The following is a 24,268-nucleotide window of genomic DNA, read 5'->3' as shown; positions in this document are numbered from 1 at the left end:
GCACCGGGCTATGTAGGCGAACCGGGGACACCATGCGTAAGGCTGGTGCCATGTAAGCCGGCCCAAGGAGACGTACTGGTGGCCAGATATGTAGAGCCGGCTTCATGGCACTTGGCTCAATGCTCAATCTAGCCCTACCAGTGCGGGGAGGTGGAATAACCCGCACCGGGCTATGAACACGTACAGGAGACACCATGCGCTCTACTGTGTAACACGGTGTCTGCCCGTACTCTCGCTCTCCACGGTAAGCCCGGGAAGTTGGCGCAGGTCTCCTACCTGACTTCGCCACACTACCCTTTAGCCCCCCCCCCAAGAAATTTTTGGGTTGTACTTGCGGGCTTCCAGCCTTGCTTCCGTGCTGCCTCCTCATATCGTCGCCTCTCCGCTTTAGATGCCTCCAGCTCCGCCTTGGGACGGCGACACTCCTCTGGCTCTGCCCAGGGTCCTTCTCCGTCCAGAATCTCTTCCCATGTCCAATCCTCCTTGACCCACTGCTGCTGTCGTTGCTGTCCGTTAACCCGCTGCTTGATCTGGGTTTGGTGGGTGATTCTGTAACGGCATTTCTCCTCCTCTTCATACGAAGAGGAGGAGTAGTGATTCGACCAAAGTGCAGCGGGTTGTGAATACATAATGATTTATTACAGCAAACGACGAAACACGAAAACAAACACTTGGAAGTATTACAAAATAACAAAAACGAATGTAGACTGACCTAAACCATGAAAACTTACATATAACACGAAGCACGTAGGAACAGGTACAGACTATAACAAACGAACGAACAAACGCTACAGTCCCGTGTGGTGCGCAGACACAGACACGGACGACAATCACCCACAAACAAACAGTGAGAACAACCTACCTTAATATGACTCTCAATCAGAGGAAACGTCAAACACCTGCCTCTAATTGAGAGCCATACCAGGCAACCCCAAAACCAACATAGAAACAGAAAACATAGACTGCCCACCCAAAACTCACGCCCTGACCAATAAACACATACCAAACAACAGAAAACAGGTCAGGAACGTGACAACACACATCTACATACATGTTACATGATGAGGTTATAAGTACACACATCTACATACATGATGAGGTTATAAGGACACACATCTACATACATGTTACATGATGAGGTTATAAGGACACACATCTACATACATGTTACATGCTGAGGTAATAAGGACACATGGGAAAGCTCACCAAAGGCATTCCTGTGAACTCATACCATTAAACACACCATGACATCTTCCTTGGGTCAACACCCACTTGTCATTGATGTCTGGAGACACACACACACACACACACACACACACACACACACACACACACACACACACACACACACACACACACACACACACACACACACACACACACGCCTTGTCTAGTATGGCCTGGCTTGGTCTGGTCTTGTTTGCGTGATACTCTGCTACTTCCTCTGATGCTGTGTGGAGATGGTATGGGCCTCCCTGCCCTAACAGCCCCTTGCTTCATCCTCAGCCCCTTGCTGCAGCCTCAGCCCATTGCTGCAGACACATCTAGGGTTACCCTGCAGGCCCCAACAGGCCCTAGTCCTCCCCACCCTGTGCGCAACGGCAGGACACATCAAAGAAGGACAAGGGGCCTCGGTCAGAAACCACCCAGGGGGTCGGAGATGGGTCGGTGGGGTTATGTGTGTGTCTGAGTAGCCTGTTATACACAGACAGTCTTCCAGTATTAATGTTTCTGTAATCTTTTGCTCGCAGCACCTTGTCACAAATTCTGGGTATGTGTAGAGTAAAAGTGATTCTGATTCTTTCTGCTTTATTTCAGAGAAAGACAAGAGAGGCTGGATGGAAAGGTGATATCTGAACAGAGTTGATGTCCTCCAGTGTAACTCTCCCTGTCCAGGATATTTTTAAATGAACCGACAATTGCATCACCCTTAAGCTGGCATCAACATGCACTAATGTAGGTGCAAATTATGTTTTCTACACCATGTAGAATTTTTGTGGATCAGGGATAATGCATTTTCTTCATGGTGTAGTACATGTGTACATTGCACTGTAGATTACTTTAAATAACGGTCTGTAAATGAAGGCTTACAGAGCAGGCCTGCTTGGTTTGTTCACGGTCTGTAAATGAAGGCTTACAGAGCAGGCCTGCTTGGTTTGTTCCCAGTCTGTAAATGAAGGCTTACAGAGCAGGCCTGCTTGGTTTGTTCACGGTCTGTAAATGAAGGCTTACAGAGCAGGCCTGCTTGGTTTGTTCACGGTCTGTAAATGAAGGCTTACAGAGCAGGCCTGCTTGGTTTGTTCACAGGACTTTTCCTAGGACTAAATGTTATGTTCTTTTGCCGGGAAACAATATTATGTGAATACTTTGAGGTCCCGTCTATGTTATCACTCCATGTTCCTATTAACTTAGAATGGTCCCAGATGTACACTCTCTTAGGTGTTTAGAGTCAATCTCCTGATCGTTTTAAAAGGTTGAATGACTTTGACCAGTAATATAGCTCATGTGTGTGGGCTCACTGCCTTTGTTCATTCCATTCAATGGTTGAGAAAAAGTCATTCGAAAGAACATGCCACCAAATGGCTGACAATTGCACAATAGCAAAGCTCATGCTTTTTCTATCTTCAAATGAAGTAGAAGTATTGAATAATGAATAGATACTGTGGTACAATAATATTTGAATGTAATTCATTAAAGGGAAATAAATACAGTTGTGAAAGTATGGCTGTGAATTTTGTTGTTCCTCTGTTCTTTTGAAAACGTGGTCTATGGCTATGGCAATGCATTATTGCAAAAATAATTGGCTATTTTTGTTTTTGTTGCATCCAGCTAATGGTCACTGTGCTACAGGTTAGTGTGTCTATGTCACTGTGCTACAGGTTAGTGTGTCTGTCACTGTGCTACAGGTTAGTGTGTCTGTCACTGTGCTACAGGTTAGTGTGTCTGTCACTGTGTTACAGGTTAGTGTGTGTATGTCACTGTGCTACAGGCTAGTGTGTCTATGTCACTGTGCTACAGGTTAGTGTGTCTGTCACTGCACTACAGGTTAGTGTGTCTGTCACTGTGCTACAGGTTAGTGTGTCTATGTCACTGTGTTACAGGTTAGTGTGTGACATAGACATACTAACCTGGAGCACAGTGACATAGACACACTAACCTGTAGCACAGTGACATAGAGACATACTAACCTGTAGCACAGTGACAGAGACACACACTAACCTGTAACACAGTGACAGAGACACACTAACCTATAACACAGTGACAGAGACACATTAACCTGTAACACAGTGACAGAGACACACTAACCTGTAACACAGTGACATAGACACATTAACCTGTAGCACAGTGACATACATGCACAGTATATATGTCACTGTGCTACAGGTTAGTGTCTCTATGTCACTGTGCTACAGGTTAGTATGTCACTGTGCTACAGGTTAGTGTCTCTATGTCACTGTGCTACAGGTTAGTGTCTCTATGTCACTGTGCTACAGGTTAGTGTCTCTATGTCACTGTGTTACAGGTTAGTGTCTCTATGTCACTGTGTTACAGGTTAGTGTCTCTATGTCACTGTGCTACAGGTTAGTATGTCACTGTGCTACAGGTTAGTGTCTCTATGTCACTGTGCTACAGGTTAGTGTCTCTATGTCACTGTGCTGCCCAACACAACAACCCCACCAAACTGTGTCCCCTTCATGACTTTGAACCCAAGTAACTTTTCCTTCTCCAAAACAAACTCTGGGAGGGTACGAGGAAACGGAGGGACCCCTTCCATCCAACACCAATGATCTCATAATAAGATACAGTACCTTCAGAAAGTATTCAGACCCCTTGATTTATTCTACGTTTTGTGTTACAGCCTCAATTCAAAATTAATTAAATATTGTTTTGTTCTCACCCACCTACACACAATACCCCATATTGACAAAGTGAAAACATGCTTTTAGAAGTTTTTGCAAATTTATTGAAAATGAAATACAGAAATATCTCACTTACATAAGTATTCACACCCCTGTGTCAATAATTTGTAGGAGCACCTTTGACAGCGATTTGAGCTTTGAGTCGTCTTGGGTATGTCTGTATCAGCTTTGAGTCGTCTTGGGTATGTCTGTATCAGCTTTGAGTCGTCTTGGGTATGTCTATCAGCTTTGAGTCGTCTTGGGTATGTCTGTATCAGCTTTGAGTCGTCTTGGGTATGTCTGTATCAGCTTTGAGTCGTCTTGGGTATGTCTGTATCAGCTTTGAGTCGTCTTGGGTATGTCTGTATCAGCTTTGAGTCGTCTTGGGTATGTCTGTATCAGCTTTGAGTCGTCTTGGGTATGTCTGTATCAGCTTTGAGTCGTCTTGGGTATGTCTGTATCAGCTTTGAGTCGTCTTGGGTATGTCTGTATCAGCTTTGAGTCGTCTTGGGTATGTCTGTATCAGCTTTGAGTCGTCTTGGGTATGTCTGTATCAGCTTTGAGTCGTCTTGGGTATGTCTGTATCAGCTTTGAGTCGTCTTGGGTATGTCTGTATCAGCTTTGAGTCGTCTTGGGTATGTCTGTATCAGCTTTGCACATCTGGATTTGGGGATTTTATCCCATTCTAAGTTAAATGGGGAGTGGTGGTGAACAGCAATCTTCAAGTCTTTCCACATATTTTCAAGGTGAACAAGAACTAGAAATGACCACTCTGACAGAACTACAGAGTTCCTTGGCTGAGACGGGAGAACCTGCCAGAAGGTCTCAGTCTCTAGAGCCCTTTACCAATCTGGGCTTCATGAGAGAGTGGAAGAGAAAGCCACTCCTGAGAAAATGCATGTGAAAGACTGATTGAAGTCTTTGGCCTGAATGCAAAACACTATGTCTGCTGGTGGCAGCATCATGCTATGAGGATGCTTTTCACCGGCAGGGACTGGGAGACTGGTAAGGATAGAGGGAACAATGAATGGAGTCAAATACAGGCATTGAATGGAGCCAAATAAATCCTTGATGAGAACCTGCTTCAGAGTGCAAGAAACATTAGACAGGGGTGAATATTTGTGTTCCAACAAGACAAGGACCCTAAGCATACATTTAAATCAACGCTGGAATGGCTTCAGAACAAGAATGTGAACGTCCTAGAGTGGCCCAGCCAAAGCCCAGACTTGAACACTGCCCGGTTGCTCAGTTTGGTCAGACGGCCAGGGAGTTCCATATTTTTCAAATGGCCCAAGGATGGAGACCACTGTGCTGTTGGAAACTTTCAACACTCTAGAAATTGTTTTATACCCTTCCCCAGATATTTGCCGCATTACAATCTCTATCTCAGAGATTTACAGACCGTTCCTTTGACTTTATGGTATAGTTTCTGCTCTGACAAGTCAAGGGGTGTGTGTGGGTACTGCCGGCGATGGAGCGGGGTATGTGTGTGTGTTTGCATTCGTGTGTGTATGTGTTAGGGGGAGGCTAATTGAAATAGCCTGTCCCTGGTGGACTTTAGGTCTTTGATGTTGTGCGGTGGGCAGCCCGGCGAGCTGTGGTTGGTTCATGGCTACCAGCTGTGATCCATTACCAGGACCAGAGGAACCACATAGACCCTGTAGACAGAGGCTGGTTGTTGGGGAATGGGTACTACAGGCCATACTACAGGCTACTGTAGAGAGACCCTGTAGACAGAGGCTGGTTGTTGGGGAATGGGTACTACAGGCTAACTGGGGATGCTAATAAAATCCTAAATACAGGTGCTGTCTGAATGTCTTTTTGCAAAAACACCCTAGAGATAGACAGAGAGTGACATAGACACACACAGCTACTGCCCTAGAGATAGACAGAGAGTGACATAGACACACACAGCTACTGTCCTAGATATAGACAGAGAGTGACATAGACACACACAGCTACTGCCCTAGAGATAGACAGAGCGAGACATATACACACACAGCTACTGCCCTAGAGATAGACAGAGAGTGACATAGACACACACAGCTCATGTCCTAGAGATAGACAGAGAGTGACATAGACACACACAGCTCATGTCCTAGAAATAGACAGTGACGTAGACACACAGCTCCTGCCCTGACACCAACAACAACAAAAAGAACACCCTCACGTACAGTACACTCCTGTCCACACAGACACACACACTTACAGCTCCTAAGACACCAACAACAACGTTAAAAGAACACGCCTGGTGTGTACTAGCTCAGCTCTACAAGTCTCCTACATTGGAGGTCTATATACATATATAACTGAGATTAGTTGACTGTGAAATTTCACTGCTTTCATGTGTCAATCGCTGGTTACAAGGAAGGCAATGGAGCAGATCGCTAAGGCCTGTACTGTTCAGAGAGTGACATGCTGATTAAGTTGTGCGTGTGTGCGTGCGTGTGTGTTTCATCTCAGCGGGGGCCTGTTCATTTCTGAAGCAGAGTATTTACGCATGTCTTATATCCCACTCCTCTTAATTAGCCAAATCAAATTCAAACACAAATAAATGCTTTCTGCTCTGTCCAAGCCTGTTTCTCTCACTGGGAGTTTTCCCCTGCTTTAAATCTTCTATTTTATCCTCCTTTAAACTGAGGGATTAGGGAAAAGGCCCTGTGTAGTGGTTTTGGCCAAAGCTTCTGTTTTTAGTGAGCGTTTTGTTTCAAGTCTGGTGTTGCAGCTTTGCAGGTGCACATTGTTCTGGCTTCTCTTGATGATTTGACTCATGGAAACAGTAGGTTACGTTAGACTATACAGTAGGTTACAGTAGGCTATACAGTAGGTTACAGTAGGCTATATAGCCATTTCCAGTAGGCTATACACAGTGTTGGAAAAAGTACCCAATTGTCATACTTGAGTAAAAGTAAAGATACCTTAATAGAAAATGACTCAAGTAAAAGTGAAAGTCACCCGGTAAAATACTACTTGAGTAAAAGTCTAAAAGTATTTGGTTTTAAATATACTTAAGTATCAAAAGTAAATGTAATTGATCAAATGTACTTATGTATCAAAAGTAAAAGTATGAATAATTTCTAATTACTTATTTTAAACCAACCAGTAGGCACTATTTACAGATAGCCAGGGCCACACTCCAACACTCAGACATCATTTACAAACGAAGCATTTGTGGTTAGTGAGTCCGCCAGATCAGAGGCAGTGGAGATGACCAGGGATGTCCTCTTGATAAGTCTGTGAATTGGACCATGTTCTGTCCTGCTAAGCATTCAAAATGTAACAAGTACTTTTGGGTGTCAGGGAAAATGTATGGAGTAAAAAGTACAGCATTTTCTTTAGGAATGTAGTGAAGTAAAAGTAAAAGTTGGCAAAAATATTAATAGTAAAGTACAGATACCCCCAAAACTACCTAATTAGTACTTTAAAGTACTTTACACCACTGGCTATACAGTCGGATCCTATATGTTACAGTAGGCTAAACCATAGGTCACAGTAGGTTACAGTAGGCTACAGTACATTCCAATAGGTTACAGTAGCCTATACAGTAGGTTACAGTATGTTACAGTAGGCTAAACCATAGGTCACAGTAGGTTACAGTAGGCTACAGTACATTCCAATAGGTTACAGTAGCCTATACAGTAGGTTACAGTATGTTACAGTAGGCTAAACCATAGGTCACAGTAAGTTACAGTAGGCTACAGTACGTTCCAATAGGTTACAGTAGCCTATACAGTAGGTTACAGTATGTTACAGTAGGCTAAACCATAGGTCACAGTAAGTTACAGTAGGCTACAGTACGTTCCAATAGGTTAAATTAGCCTATGCAGTAGGTTACAGTAAGCTATACAGTAGGTGCCAGTAGCCTATACAGTAGGTTACAGTAAGCTATATAGTAGGTTACAGTAAGCTATACAGTAGGTTCCAGTAGCCTATACAGTAGGTTACAGTAAGCTATACAGTAGGTTACAGTAGCCTATACAGTGGGTTCCAGTATGTTACAGTAGGCTACAGTTGGTTACAGTAGCCTATACAGTAGGTTACAGTAAGCTATACAGTAGGTTACAGTAGCCTATACAGTAGGTTACAGTAAGCTATACAGTAGTTTCTAGTAGGCTACAATAGGCTGCTTCATCAATGGGATCCTCTTCTAATATAACCTCAGCTACTCTAGCCTAGTTCCAGATCTGTTTGTGCTGTCTTGCCAACTCCTATGGTCATTGTCATACCAAACAATATTACATCTCAAATTGATCAGGGACCATTCTACATCTACTCTGTAGTATAAATGGCCTACTGGTCTTTATAGTCCCGTACTTACATTTGTTTGAGATACAAAAACAGACTCTAACACTAACTACACTTGACATTAACACTCTCTTTGTGTCACACCCTGATCTGTTTCACCTGTATTGTGCTTTGTCTCCACCCCCCACCATGTGTCTCCCATTTGTTCCCATTATCCCCTGTGTATTTATACCGGTGGATTCTGCTTGTCTGTTGCCAGTTTATCTTGTCTCGTCAAGCTTACCAGCGTGTTTTTCCGTACTCCTGTTTGTCTAGTCCTCCCCAGTTCCAACCTTTTCTGCCTGCCCTGACCCTGAGCCCGCATGCCATACCATTCTGCCTGCCCTGACCCTGAGCCCGCATGCCATACCATTCTGCCTGCCCTGACTTCGAGCCTGTCTACCGTCCTGTACCCATCTGATTCTGTCCTGGTTTACAAACTTCTGCCTGTCCTCAACCTGCCTTTACCTGCCCCTTGTCTATTAATAAATATCAGAGACTCGAACCATCTGCCTCCTGTGTCTGCATTTGGGTCTCTTCCTGTGTTGCTATAGTACAAACTGGCCATGACTGACCCAGCAGACTCGGACCAGCTCCGCAACACTGTCTCCATTGGAAGACATGAGGAGCTACTCCAGAACCTTATGGAAGGACTCCATACTGACCAGGGTTTCAAAGCATTACTGGAGAAATTCCTTGGACTTTCAGGCAGCATGCAACAATGGAGACCTCCCGAACGCTCAGTAATCCCCATACCAGTGGTGGTTTTGTCTAGCATACCCCGGCTCCCCGAGAACCCCGCTTACATCCTCCGGAGCGATTTGCTGGGGATCCTGGAACCTGCCGGGCGTTTCTTTCCCAGTGCTCTCTCATCTTTGAGCTGCAACCCTCTTTGTTTCCTTCGGATCGTTCGGAGATAGCCTATTTCATAACGGTGATGTCTGGAAGGGCGCTCACCTGGGCTACGGCGGTTTGGGAGCAACAATCTGCCATTTGCCGTCATCTGGAGGATTTTGTGGCGGAGGTGAGGAAAGTGTCCGGGAGAGAGGTGGCCTGGAAGCTACTTCTTTCTCGCCTCCGATGAACCCCCGGAAGTCCCTGACACCTGCATTCCCGAGAGGATCTAAAGTTACCCGAGCCCCCTCAGGAATCATCGGTGACAGATGACTCGTTTACTCCAGAGCCTATGCAACTGGGCAGGGCCAGATTGTTGCCTAACAATTACGCAAGCTGAGTTCCAACGGTTGCCTATATTGTGGTGCTACAGGGCATCACATATCCACTTGTCCAGTAAAAGACCAGGCTCAACAGTAGGTATGAGTACGCTGGTGGGCCATACTGGGAATCTTCTAACTTCTATTACTCATACTCCTCTCCATGTTATCCTGCTGTGGGTGGATTGGTCTGAATCTCTCCGGGTGCTCATTGACTATGGGGCTGATGAGAGCTTCGTGGACGCTTCTCTAGTATGTAAGCTGGGTATCTCCACACAACTCCTCTCCGTTCCCATGGACGCCAGAGCACTGGACGGACGCTCCGTTGGCAGGGTCACTCACAGTACGGTTCCCATTAACCTGCGAGTGTCGGGCAATCACAATGAGTCCATACAGCTTCTACTTATTGAATCTCCCCATGTTCCTGTTTTGGGATTTTCATGGTTCCAGAGGCACAACCCCCTGATTGACTGGACCACTGGTTCTATCCTGGGTTGGAGCCCGTTCTACCACTCACATTGCCTCAAAGCGGCGCAGCCTGCCCCGGGACGTCCTCCTGCAGGCTCTGGAAAAGCCTCGGATTTCTCAGCCGTTCCCGCGGAGTACCAGGACCTCCTGGAGGTTTTCAGCAAGGCTCGCGCCACCTCCCTTCCTCCGCATCATCCCTGCGATTGCGCCATTGACATCCTCCCAGGCACCACACCGCCTTTTGGACGGATATATTCCCTATCTGGCACTGTGACCAAGGCCATGGAGGAGTACACTGAGGACTCTCTGGCTGCTGAGGGCTTTCGTCCTTCTGCTTCCCCTGCCGGCGCAGGTTTCTTCTTTGTGGAAAAGAAGGACAAGACCCTGCGTCCATGTATCGACTACCGGGGCCTCAATGACATCACTGTAAAGAATCGCTACCCTCTGCCACTCTTCTCCTCGGCTTTCGAACCTCTCCAGGTGGCAACCATCTTTTCTAAATTGGACCTTTGGAACACCTACCACCTAGTTCGGATAGGGGAAGGAGACGAGTGGAAGACAGCCGTCAACGCGGCTAACGGACACTACGAGTACCTGGTCATGCCGTTTGGACTCACCAACGTCCCCGCAGTGTTCCAGGCCTTGGTCAACAATGTGTTCCATGACATGTTGAATCGGTTTGTGTTTTTCTACTTCGACAACATCTTTGTTTTCTCCCATTCTGCTCAAGAGCATGTCCTCCATGTCCGACAAGTCCTCCAGCGCCTCCTGGAGAACCAGTTGTTTGTGATAGCTGAGAAGTGTGAATTCCATCGCTCCACTATCTCTTTTCTGGGATACGTCATCGCTGAAGGGAACTTTCAGATGGATCTTGACAAGGTGAGAGCGGAGGTGGATTGGCCCCAACCCACCTCTAGAGTGCAGCTGCAACGTTTTCTGGGATTCGCTAATTCGCTTCATTCAGAGCTACAGCACCCTGGCTTCTCTCCTCTCTGCACTTACTACTCCTAAGGTCCGTTCACATGGTCCCCAGCTGCCGACAGTGCGTTTTTGGACCTTAAGCATTGTTTCACCACAGCCCCCATCCGCATCCATCTGAACCCGTCCCTTCAGTTCGTGGTGAAGGTTGACGCCTCGGATGTTGAAGTGGGTTTCGTTCTGTCCCAACGTTCGGCCCAGGACCAAAAGTTGCACCCTTGTGCTTTCCTTTCTCAACACCGCTGAGAGGAACTATGACGTTGGTAATCGGAAGTTTCTTGCGGTTAAGATGGCGCTGGAGGAGTGAAGGCACTGGCTTGAAGGGGCAGAACACACATTCTTAGTTTGGACCAACCATAAGAATCTTGAATATCTCCGCACTGACAAACGCCTCAACTCTAGACATGCTCGTTGGGCTCTTTTATTCACTCGGTTTAACTATACCATCACCTACCGCCCTGGGTCCAAGAATGTTAAGCCTGATGCTCTCTCTCGCCTGTATAGTTCTGCGGCTACACCATCATACCAAGAGACAATCCTCCCTACCTCCTGTCTCGCTGCTACACTGGTCTGGTCAGCTGTCCCAGCTGGAGCACGGGGGGGGCTAACCGGATGTTTCGTCCCTGGGTCCATTCCTCGAAGCTTACCTGTTTTTGGTGGCCCACTATGGTTTCTGACGTCTCCACATTCGTCGCCACCTGCACTGTGTGCGCTCAGAACAAGACTCTGTGGCAAGCTCCGGCTGGCCTCCTTCAACCTCTCCCTGATCCTTATCACCCCTGGTCCCATATATCCCTGGACTTTGTCACTGGTCTCCCTCCGTCTGATGGAAACACCATCATCCTTACAGTGGTGAATAGGTTTTCTAAAGCCGCCCATTTCATTCCCCTCCCCAAGTTACCTTTAGCCAAGGAGACGGCCCAGCTCATGGTGCAGCATGTCTTCCGAATCCATGGACTTCCAGTCGACATGGTCTCCGATCGTGGTCCTCAGTTCTCATCCCGATTCTGGAAGGTGTCCTGCACCCTCATTGGGCGTCGGCCAGCCTGTCTTCCGAGTTTCATCCTCAGTCCAACGGCCAGTCGGAGCGTCCCAATCAAGACCTGGAGATGACTCTTCGGTGCCTCGTCTCGGCCAATCCCACCACGTGGAGCCAGCAACTCGTGTGGGGTGGAGTACGCTCGGAACACCCTTCCCTACACTGCCACTGGGCTCTTGCCTTTCGAGTGTTCCTTGTGTTACCAGCCTCCGTTCTTCCCAGAGAAAGAGGTCAGCATACCCTCAGCCCAGATGTTTGTCCGTCACTGTCGGTGTACCTGGAAGAGAGCCTGGTCCTCTTCTTAAGACCACCTCCAGGTATCGGCGACAGGCGGACCACCACCGGACCCCGGCTACCCGCTATCGTCTCTGGCAGAGGCTATGGCTCTCCACTCAGGATCTGGCCCCCAGGGTGGAATCCCGTAAACTTCCCCCCCGCTTTATCGGCCCCTTTCCCATCTCCAAGATCCTTAGTCCAACTGCTGTTTGTCTTCCTCCGTATACATTCCACGTTTCATGGCCCTCATTGCTGACTTTCACTGCCGGCATCCCGGTCAACCAGGTATGGCGCCCCTAGAGGGGGGGGGGGGGGGGGGTACTGTCACACCCTGATCTGTTTCACCTGTCTTGTGCTTTCTCCACCCCCCACCAGGTGTCTCCCATTTGTTCCCATTATCCCTTGTGTATTTATACCAGTGGTTTCTGTTTGTCTGTTGCCAGTTCATCTTGTCTTGTCAAGCCTATTCGCGTGTTTTTCCGTACTCCTGTTTGTCTAGTCCTCCCGGTTCCGACCTTTTCTGCTGGCCCTGACCCTGAGCCCGCCTGCCATACCGTTTTGCCTTCCCTGACCTCGAGCCTGCCTGCCGTCCTGTACCCATCTGACTCAGACCTGGTTTACGAACTTCTGCCTGTCCTCGACCTGCCTCTTGCCTGCCCTTGTCTATTAATAAATATCACAGACTCTAACCATCTGCCTCCTGTGTCTGCATTTAGGTCTCGTCCTGTGTCGTTATACTGTGTGACTTTATCACAGAGAAAACAGCATGGCTACCCACCAATCCTTACCCCTAACATCAGATGCTGAACCCTATTCCCCTCTGAGGCACCCTAACCCTAATCTACACACCAGTACAAAGTATAGGGCCGACTCTCATTTTTCATTTTGACTCAGTTGTTTTAATAATGGAGCACGTCATCTTCCTAGGCCACAGAAAAAGCTGATACCTCTCTTTAACTGCACCACAGATGAGGGTAACAGAGAGGGAGAGAGAGAGAGAGCAGGCCCTGCCTGTGTGCCCGCCCGGTCCGCCCTTACAGATGTTATGCTAGTCCTCGTCTACGTTCCAAATGGCACCCTATTCCCTAGATAGTGCACTACTTTGGACTTTGGTCTATATAGGGAATAGGGTGCCATTTGGGATGCATGCTTCCAGTCTGCCCAACAGAGGAAGCCATTAAAGACTGAATCAATCAGCTAGCGCTATGGAAACGGGGCACTAACCTCCGTGGTAAGCCTGCGGAAGGGCACGAAGCCAGGGTAGTGAGACGTTCGCCCTCCTTACCCAAATATAAATTCATTGCAGACTACTTGGAAACTTTGTGTTTAAATAAACAGAAGAGAAAAAACTGGGTGGAGGGAAGTGATTCCCCTGATTTTGAGATTATTCATATGCAAAACAGGGTGTGCAGGGACCGCAGAGAGAGACGAACGAGAGAGAGACAGAGAGGTAGTGGAAATAAATATTTTAGTCACAGTATTGTTAGCCCAAGCCGTTTATCCTGTTTGGAGGATTATTCTGAGAACACTTTCTGATAAGAGGGAAATCACTTCAGTGGTGATAACCTTCACAGAACTGTAGAATGTCCTAACATTTTTCTGCATGAAATGGTGACAAACGTTTTGTCTTATAATTTAAAAAATATCAAATATTTATTATTATACTGGAGAGATGACATAAACATAACCCTCTCCCCAGCGTGTCTCATCCTCTCCTCTCAGTATATAAAGATCATAGCCCTCTCCCCAGCTCCTCTCAGTATATAAAGATCATAACCCTCTCCCCAGCTCCCCTCCTCTCAGTATGTAAAGATCATAGCCCTCTCCCCAGCTCCCCTCCTCACAGTATATAAAGATCATAACCCTCTCCCCAGCTCCTCTCCTCTCAGTATGTAAAGATCATAACCCTCTCCCCAGCTCCCCTCCTCTCAGTATGTAAAGATCATAACCCTCTCCACAGCTCCTCTCAGTATATAAAGATCATAACCCTCTCCCCAGCTCCTCTCAGTATATAAAGATCATAACCCTCTCCACAGCTCCTCTCCTCTCAGTATGTAAAGATCATAGCCCTCTCCACAGCTCCCCTCCTCTCAGTATGTAAAGATCATAGCCCTCTCCACAGCTCCCCTCCTCTCAGTATGTAAAGATCATAACCCTCTCCACAGCTCCTCTCAGTATATAAAGATCATAACCCTCTCCACAGCTCCTCTCCTCTCAGTATGTAAAGATCATAGCCCTCTCCCCAGCTCCTCTCCTCTCAGTATGTAAAGATCATAACCCTCTCCACAGCTCCCCTCCTCTCAGTATGTAAAGATCATAGCCCTCTCCACAGCTCCCCTCCTCTCAGTATGTAAAGATAATAACCCTCTCCACAGCTCCCCTCCTCTCAGTATGTAAAGATCATAGCCCTCTCCCCAGCTCCTCTCCTCTCAGTATATAAAGATCATAACCCTCTCCCCAGCTCCTCTCCTCTCAGTATGTAAAGATCATAACCCTCTCCACAGCTCCCCTCCTCTCAGTATGTAAAGATCATAACCCTCTCCCCAGCTCCTCTCAGTATGTAAAGATCATAACCCTCTCCACAGCTCCTCTCAGTATATAAAGATCATAGCCCTCTCCACAGCTCCTCTCAGTATATAAAGATCATAGCCCTCTCCACAGCTCCTCTCAGTATATAAAGATCATAGCCCTCTCCCCAGCTACTCTCAGTATGTAAAGATCATAACCCTCTCCCCAGCTCCTCTCAGTATGTAAAGATCATAACTCTCTCCCCAGCTCCTCTCCTCTCAGTATGTAAAGATCATAACCCTCTCCACAGCTCCCCTCCTCTCAGTATGTAAAGATCATAACCCTCTCCCCAGCTCCTCTCAGTATGTAAAGATCATAACCCTCTCCCCAGCTCCTCTCAGTATGTAAAGATCATAACCCTCTCCCCAGCTCCTCTCCTCTCAGTATATAAAGATCATAACTCTCTCCCCAGCTCCTCTCAGTATGTAAAGATCATAACCCTCTCCCCAGCTCCTCTCAGTATGTAAAGATCATAGCCCTCTCCCCAGCTCCTCTCAGTATATAAAGATCATAACCCTCTCCCCAGCTCCTCTCAGTATATAAAGATCATAGCCCTCTCCCCAGCTCCTCTCAGTATGTAAAGATCATAGCCCTCTCCCCAGCTCCTCTCCTCACAGTATGTAAAGATCATAACTCTCTCCCCAGCTCCTCTCCTCACAGTATGTAAAGATCATAGCCCTCTCCCCAGCTCCTCTCCTCTCAGTATGTAAAGATCATAGCCCTCTCCCCAGCTCCTCTCCTCTCAGTATGTAAAGATCATAACTCTCTCCCCAGCTCCTCTCCTCTCAGTATGTAAAGATCATAGCCCTCTCCCCAGCTCCTCTCCTCTCAGTATGTAAAGATCATAGCCCTCTCCCCAGCTCCTCTCCTCTCAGTATGTAAAGATCATAACTCTCTCCCCAGCTCCTCTCCTCTCAGTATGTAAAGATCATAACTCTCTCCCCAGCTCCTCTCCTCACAGTATGTAAAGATCATAGCCCTCTCCCCAGCTCCTCTCCTCTCAGTATGTAAAGATCATAACTCTCTCCCCAGCTCCTCTCCTCACAGTATGTAAAGATCATAGCCCTCTCCCCAGCTCCTCTCCTCTCAGTATGTAAAGATCATAACTCTCTCCCCAGCTCCTCTCCTCTCAGTATGTAAAGATCATAGCCCTCTCCCCAGCTCCCCTCCTCTCAGTATGTAAAGATCATAACCCTCTCCACAGCTCCCCTCCTCTCAGTATGTAAAGATCATAGCCCTCTCCCCAGCTCCTCTCAGTATATAAAGATCATAACCCTCTCCCCAGCTCCTCTCAGTATGTAAAGATCATAACCCTCTCCCCAGCTCCTCTCCTCTCATTATGTAAAGATCATAACCATCTCCCCAGCTCCTCTCAGTATATAAAGATCATAACCCTCTCCCCAGCTCCTCTCAGTATATAAAGATCATAACCCTCTCCCCAGCTCCTCTCAGTATGTAAAGATCATAACCCTCTCCCCAGCTCCTCTCAGTATATAAAGATCATAACCCTCTCCCCAGCTCCTCTCAGTATATAAAGATCATAACCCTCTCCCCAGCTCCTCTCAGTATGTAAAGATCATAACCCTCTCCCCAGCTCCTCTCAGTATATAAAGATCATAACCCTCTCCCCAGCTCCTCTCAGTATATAAAGATCATAGCCCTCTCCCCAGCTCCTCTCAGTATGTAAAGATCATAGCCCTCTCCCCAGCTCCTCTCCTCTCAGTATGTAAAGATCATAGCCCTCTCCCCAGCTCCTCTCCTCTCAGTATATAAAGATCATAACCCTCTCCCCAGCTCCTCTCCTCTCAGTATGTAAAGATCATAACCCTCTCCCCAGCTCCTCTCAGTATGTAAAGATCATAGCCCTCTCCCCAGCTCCTCTCCTCTCAGTATGTAAAGATCATAACTCTCTCCCCAGCTCCTCTCCTCTCAGTATGTAAAGATCATAACCCTCTCCACAGCTCCCCTCCTCTCAGTATGTAAAGATCATAACCCTCTCCCCAGCTCCTCTCAGTATGTAAAGATCATAGCCCTCTCCCCAGCTCCTCTCAGTATGTAAAGATCATAGCCCTCTCCCCAGCTCCTCTCCTCTCAGTATATAAAGATCATAGCCCTCTCCCCAGCTCCCCTCCTCACAGTATGTAAAGATCATAACCCTCTCCCCAGCTCCTCTCAGTATGTAAAGATCATAGCCCTCTCCCCAGCTCCTCTCAGTATGTAAAGATCATAGCCCTCTCCCCAGCTCCTCTCCTCTCAGTATATAAAGATCATAGCCCTCTCCCCAGCTCCTCTCCTCTCAGTATGTAAAGATCATAACCCTCTCCACAGCTCCTCTCAGTATATAAAGATAATAGCCCTCTCCCCAGCTCCTCTCAGTATATAAAGATCATAGCCCTCTCCCCAGCTCCTCTCCTCTCAGTATGTAAAGATCATAACCCTCTCCACAGCTCCTCTCAGTATATAAAGATCATAGCCCTCTCCCCAGCTCCTCTCAGTATGTAAAGATCATAGCCCTCTCCCCAGCTCCTCTCAGTATGTAAAGATCATAGCCCTCTCCCCAGCTCCTCTCAGTATATAAAGATCATAACCCTCTCCCCAGCTCCTCTCAGTATGTAAAGATCATAGCCCTCTCCCCAGCTCCTCTCAGTATGTAAAGATCATAGCCCTCTCCCCAGCTCCTCTCAGTATATAAAGATCATAACCCTCTCCCCAGCTCCTCTCCTCTCAGTATGTAAAGATCATAGCCCTCTCCCCAGCTCCTCTCAGTATGTAAAGATCATAGCCCTCTCCCCAGCTCCTCTCCTCTCAGTATGTAAAGATCATAGCCCTCTCCACAGCTCCTCTCCTCTCAGTATATAAAGATCATAACCCTCTCCCCAGCTCCTCTCCTCACAGTATGTAAAGATCATAGCCCTCTCCCCAGCTCCTCTCCTCTCAGTATGTAAAGATCATAACCCTCTCCCCAGCTCCTCTCCTCACAGTATGTAAAGATCATAGCCCTCTCCCCAGCTCCTCTCCTCTCAGTATGTAAAGATCATAACTGTAACGTCCTGACCAGAGTTCTTATGTGTTTTGCTTGTTTTAGTGTTGGTCAGGACGTGAGCTGGGTGGGAATTCTATGTTGTGTGTCTAGTTCGTCTGTTTCTGTGTTCAGCCTAATATGGTTCTCAATCAGAGACAGCTGTCAATCGTTGTCCCTGATTGAGAATCATATATAGGTGGCTTGTTTTGTGTTGGGGATTGTGGGTGGTTGTTTCCTGTCTCTGTGTTTTGTCTGCACCAGATAGGGCTGTTTCGGTTTGCCACATTTTGTTATTTTGTTATTTGTTAAGTGTTTAGTGTTCACTGTTTATTAGTTTTATTAAACATGTTGAGCACTGGCTACGTTGCTTGTTGGTCCGATCAATGCTACACCCTCTCTTCTCGTGAAGAGAGGGAAGGCTGCCGTTACAGTAACCCTCTCCCCAGCTCCTCACAGTATGTAAAGATCATAGCCCTCTCCCCAGCTCCTCTCCTCACAGTATGTAAAGATCATAACTCTCTCCCCAGCTCCTCTCCTCTCAGTATATAAAGATCATAACCCTCTCCCCAGCTCCTCTCCTCTCAGTATATAAAGATCATAACTCTCTCCCCAGCTCCTCTCAGTATGTAAAGATCATAACCCTCTCCCCAGCTCCTCTCAGTATGTAAAGATCATAGCCCTCTCCCCAGCTCCTCTCAGTATATAAAGATCATAACCCTCTCCCCAGCTCCTCTCAGTATATAAAGATCATAGCCCTCTCCCCAGCTCCTCTCAGTATGTAAAGATCATAGCCCTCTCCCCAGCTCCTCTCCTCACAGTATGTAAAGATCATAACTCTCTCCCCAGCTCCTCTCCTCACAGTATGTAAAGATCATAGCCCTCTCCCCAGCTCCTCTCCTCTCAGTATGTAAAGATCATAGCCCTCTCCCCAGCTCCTCTCCTCTCAGTATGTAAAGATCATAACTCTCTCCCCAGCTCCTCTCCTCTCAGTATGTAAAGATCATAGCCCTCTCCCCAGCTCCTCTCCTCTCAGTATGTAAAGATCATAGCCCTCTCCCCAGCTCCTCTCCTCTCAGTATGTAAAGATCATAACTCTCTCCCCAGCTCCTCTCCTCTCAGTATGTAAAGATCATAACTCTCTCCCCAGCTCCTCTCCTCACAGTATGTAAAGATCATAGCCCTCTCCCCAGCTCCTCTCCTCTCAGTATGTAAAGATCATAACTCTCTCCCCAGCTCCTCTCCTCACAGTATGTAAAGATCATAGCCCTCTCCCCAGCTCCTCTCCTCTCAGTATGTAAAGATCATAACTCTCTCCCCAGCTCCTCTCCTCTCAGTATGTAAAGATCATAGCCCTCTCCCCAGCTCCCCTCCTCTCAGTATGTAAAGATCATAACCCTCTCCACAGCTCCCCTCCTCTCAGTATGTAAAGATCATAGCCCTCTCCCCAGCTCCTCTCAGTATATAAAGATCATAACCCTCTCCCCAGCTCCTCTCAGTATGTAAAGATCATAACCCTCTCCCCAGCTCCTCTCCTCTCATTATGTAAAGATCATAACCATCTCCCCAGCTCCTCTCAGTATATAAAGATCATAACCCTCTCCCCAGCTCCTCTCAGTATATAAAGATCATAACCCTCTCCCCAGCTCCTCTCAGTATGTAAAGATCATAACCCTCTCCCCAGCTCCTCTCAGTATATAAAGATCATAACCCTCTCCCCAGCTCCTCTCAGTATATAAAGATCATAACCCTCTCCCCAGCTCCTCTCAGTATGTAAAGATCATAACCCTCTCCCCAGCTCCTCTCAGTATATAAAGATCATAACCCTCTCCCCAGCTCCTCTCAGTATATAAAGATCATAGCCCTCTCCCCAGCTCCTCTCAGTATGTAAAGATCATAGCCCTCTCCCCAGCTCCTCTCCTCTCAGTATGTAAAGATCATAGCCCTCTCCCCAGCTCCTCTCCTCTCAGTATATAAAGATCATAACCCTCTCCCCAGCTCCTCTCCTCTCAGTATGTAAAGATCATAACCCTCTCCCCAGCTCCTCTCAGTATGTAAAGATCATAGCCCTCTCCCCAGCTCCTCTCCTCTCAGTATGTAAAGATCATAACTCTCTCCCCAGCTCCTCTCCTCTCAGTATGTAAAGATCATAACCCTCTCCACAGCTCCCCTCCTCTCAGTATGTAAAGATCATAACCCTCTCCCCAGCTCCTCTCAGTATGTAAAGATCATAGCCCTCTCCCCAGCTCCTCTCAGTATGTAAAGATCATAGCCCTCTCCCCAGCTCCTCTCCTCTCAGTATATAAAGATCATAGCCCTCTCCCCAGCTCCCCTCCTCACAGTATGTAAAGATCATAACCCTCTCCCCAGCTCCTCTCAGTATGTAAAGATCATAGCCCTCTCCCCAGCTCCTCTCAGTATGTAAAGATCATAGCCCTCTCCCCAGCTCCTCTCCTCTCAGTATATAAAGATCATAGCCCTCTCCCCAGCTCCTCTCCTCTCAGTATGTAAAGATCATAACCCTCTCCACAGCTCCTCTCAGTATATAAAGATAATAGCCCTCTCCCCAGCTCCTCTCAGTATATAAAGATCATAGCCCTCTCCCCAGCTCCTCTCCTCTCAGTATGTAAAGATCATAACCCTCTCCACAGCTCCTCTCAGTATATAAAGATCATAGCCCTCTCCCCAGCTCCTCTCAGTATGTAAAGATCATAGCCCTCTCCCCAGCTCCTCTCAGTATGTAAAGATCATAGCCCTCTCCCCAGCTCCTCTCAGTATATAAAGATCATAACCCTCTCCCCAGCTCCTCTCAGTATGTAAAGATCATAGCCCTCTCCCCAGCTCCTCTCAGTATGTAAAGATCATAGCCCTCTCCCCAGCTCCTCTCAGTATATAAAGATCATAACCCTCTCCCCAGCTCCTCTCCTCTCAGTATGTAAAGATCATAGCCCTCTCCCCAGCTCCTCTCAGTATGTAAAGATCATAGCCCTCTCCCCAGCTCCTCTCCTCTCAGTATGTAAAGATCATAGCCCTCTCCACAGCTCCTCTCCTCTCAGTATATAAAGATCATAACCCTCTCCCCAGCTCCTCTCCTCACAGTATGTAAAGATCATAGCCCTCTCCCCAGCTCCTCTCCTCTCAGTATGTAAAGATCATAACCCTCTCCCCAGCTCCTCTCCTCACAGTATGTAAAGATCATAGCCCTCTCCCCAGCTCCTCTCCTCTCAGTATGTAAAGATCATAACTGTAACGTCCTGACCAGAGTTCTTATGTGTTTTGCTTGTTTTAGTGTTGGTCAGGACGTGAGCTGGGTGGGAATTCTATGTTGTGTGTCTAGTTCGTCTGTTTCTGTGTTCAGCCTAATATGGTTCTCAATCAGAGACAGCTGTCAATCGTTGTCCCTGATTGAGAATCATATATAGGTGGCTTGTTTTGTGTTGGGGATTGTGGGTGGTTGTTTCCTGTCTCTGTGTTTTGTCTGCACCAGATAGGGCTGTTTCGGTTTGCCACATTTTGTTATTTTGTTATTTGTTAAGTGTTTAGTGTTCACTGTTTATTAGTTTTATTAAACATGTTGAGCACTGGCTACGTTGCTTGTTGGTCCGATCAATGCTACACCCTCTCTTCTCGTGAAGAGAGGGAAGGCTGCCGTTACAATAACCCTCTCCCCAGCTCCTCACAGTATGTAAAGATCATAGCCCTCTCCCCAGCTCCTCTCCTCACAGTATGTAAAGATCATAACTCTCTCCCCAGCTCCTCTCCTCTCAGTATATAAAGATCATAACCCTCTCCCCAGCTCCTCTCCTCTCAGTATGTAAAGATCATAGCCCTCTCCCCAGCTCCTCTCAGTATGTAAAGATCATAACCCTCTCCCCAGCTCCTCTCCTCTCAGTATGTAAAGATCATAGCCCTCTCCCCAGCTCCTCTCAGTATGTAAAGATCATAACCCTCTCCCCAGCTCCTCTCCTCTCAGTATGTAAAGATCATAACCCTCTCCCCAGCTCCTCTCCTCTCAGTATGTAAAGATCATAACCCTCTCCCCAGCTCCTCTCCTCTCAGTATGTAAAGATCATAACCCTCTCCCCAGCTCCTCTCCTCTCAGTATGTAAAGATCATAACCCTCTCCCCAGCTCCTCTCAGTATGTAAAGATCATAGCCCTCTCCCCAGCTCCTCTCCTCTCAGTATATAAAGATCATAGCCCTCTCCCCAGCTCCTCTCAGTATATAAAGATCATAGCCCTCTCCCCAGCTCCTCTCAGTATATAAAGATCATAGCCCTCTCCCCAGCTCCTCTCCTCTCAGTATATAAAGATCATAGCCCTCTCCCCAGCTCCTCTCAGTATATAAAGATCATAGCCCTCTCCCCAGCTCCTCTCAGTATGTAAAGATCATAACCCTCTCCCCAGCTCCTCTCAGTATGTAAAGATCATAACCCTCTCCCCAGCTCCTCTCAGTATATAAAGATCATAACCCTCTCCCCAGCTCCTCTCAGTATATAAAGATCATAACCCTCTCCCCAGCTCCTCTCCTCTCAGTATATAAAGATCATAGCCCTCTCCCCAGCTCCTCTCCTCTCAGTATATAAAGATTATAACCCTCTCCCCAGCTCCTCTCAGTATGTAAAGATCATAACTCTCTCCCCAGCTCCTCTCAGTATGTAAAGATCATAGCCCTCTCCCCAGCTCCTCTCAGTATATAAAGATCATAACCCTCTCCACAGCTCCCCTCCTCTCAGTATGTAAAGATCATAGCCCTCTCCCCAGCTCCTCTCAGTATATAAAGATCATAACCCTCTCCACAGCTCCCCTCCTCTCAGTATGTAAAGATCATAGCCCTCTCCCCAGCTCCTCTCAGTATGTAAAGATCATAACCCTCTCCCCAGCTCCTCTCAGTATGTAAAGATCATAACCCTCTCCCCAGCTCCTCTCAGTATGTAAAGATCATAGCCCTCTCCCCAGCTCCTCTCCTCTCAGTATATAAAGATCATAACCCTCTCCCCAGCTCCTCTCCTCTCAGTATATAAAGATCATAGCCCTCTCCCCAGCTCCTCTCCTCTCAGTATATAAAGATCATAACCCTCTCCCCAGCTCCTCTCCTCTCAGTATGTAAAGATCATAACCCTCTCCCCAGCTCCTCTCAGTATGTAAAGATCATAACCCTCTCCCCAGCTCCTCTCAGTATATAAAGATCATAACCCTCTCCCCAGCTCCTCTCAGTATATAAAGATCATAGCCCTCTCCCCAGCTCCTCTCCTCTCAGTATATAAAGATCATAGCCCTCTCCCCAGCTCCTCTCAGTATGTAAAGATCATAACCCTCTCCCCAGCTCCTCTCAGTATGTAAAGATCATAGCCCTCTCCCCAGCTCCTCTCAGTATATAAAGATCATAGCCCTCTCCCCAGCTCCTCTCCTCTCAGTATGTAAAGATCATAGCCCTCTCCCCAGCTCCTCTCAGTATATAAAGATCATAACCCTCTCCCCAGCTCCTCTCCTCTCAGTATGTAAAGATCATAACCCTCTCCCCAGCTCCTCTCCTCTCAGTATGTAAAGATCATAGCCCTCTCCCCAGCTCCTCTCAGTATGTAAAGATCATAACCCTCTCCCCAGCTCCTCTCCTCTCAGTATGTAAAGATCATAGCCCTCTCCCCAGCTCCTCTCAGTATGTAAAGATCATAACCCTCTCCCCAGCTCCTCTCCTCTCAGTATGTAAAGATCATAACCCTCTCCCCAGCTCCTCTCCTCTCAGTATGTAAAGATCATAACCCTCTCCCCAGCTCCTCTCCTCTCAGTATGTAAAGATCATAACCCTCTCCCCAGCTCCTCTCCTCTCAGTATGTAAAGATCATAACCCTCTCCCCAGCTCCTCTCAGTATGTAAAGATCATAGCCCTCTCCCCAGCTCCTCTCCTCTCAGTATATAAAGATCATAGCCCTCTCCCCAGCTCCTCTCAGTATATAAAGATCATAGCCCTCTCCCCAGCTCCTCTCAGTATATAAAGATCATAGCCCTCTCCCCAGCTCCTCTCCTCTCAGTATATAAAGATCATAGCCCTCTCCCCAGCTCCTCTCAGTATATAAAGATCATAGCCCTCTCCCCAGCTCCTCTCAGTATGTAAAGATCATAACCCTCTCCCCAGCTCCTCTCAGTATGTAAAGATCATAACCCTCTCCCCAGCTCCTCTCAGTATATAAAGATCATAACCCTCTCCCCAGCTCCTCTCAGTATATAAAGATCATAACCCTCTCCCCAGCTCCTCTCCTCTCAGTATATAAAGATCATAGCCCTCTCCCCAGCTCCTCTCCTCTCAGTATATAAAGATTATAACCCTCTCCCCAGCTCCTCTCAGTATGTAAAGATCATAACTCTCTCCCCAGCTCCTCTCAGTATGTAAAGATCATAGCCCTCTCCCCAGCTCCTCTCAGTATATAAAGATCATAACCCTCTCCACAGCTCCCCTCCTCTCAGTATGTAAAGATCATAGCCCTCTCCCCAGCTCCTCTCAGTATATAAAGATCATAACCCTC

General features: G+C 47.3%; 1 protein-coding gene across 1 annotated transcript in view; it reads left to right on the top strand.

Moving 5' to 3' along the window:
* LOC120063414 (sushi domain-containing protein 2-like) overlaps positions 1-2,712 on the top strand; it is a 43,838-nt gene extending 41,126 nt beyond the window's left edge. The window contains exon 15 of the mRNA XM_039013781.1: positions 1,819-2,712. Within this exon, the coding sequence (XP_038869709.1) occupies positions 1,819-1,867 (49 nt within the window). The 3' untranslated portion in view covers positions 1,868-2,712. The remainder of the gene's footprint in view (positions 1-1,818) is intronic.
* The last annotated feature ends 21,556 nt before the right edge of the window (positions 2,713-24,268 follow it).

Source organism: Salvelinus namaycush, chromosome 18 (genome assembly GCF_016432855.1).
Source record: "Salvelinus namaycush isolate Seneca chromosome 18, SaNama_1.0, whole genome shotgun sequence".
NCBI lineage: Eukaryota > Metazoa > Chordata > Actinopteri > Salmoniformes > Salmonidae > Salvelinus > Salvelinus namaycush.
The sequence above is the reverse complement of the archived record's forward strand: the minus strand, read 5'-3'. Positions and strand labels throughout refer to the sequence as shown.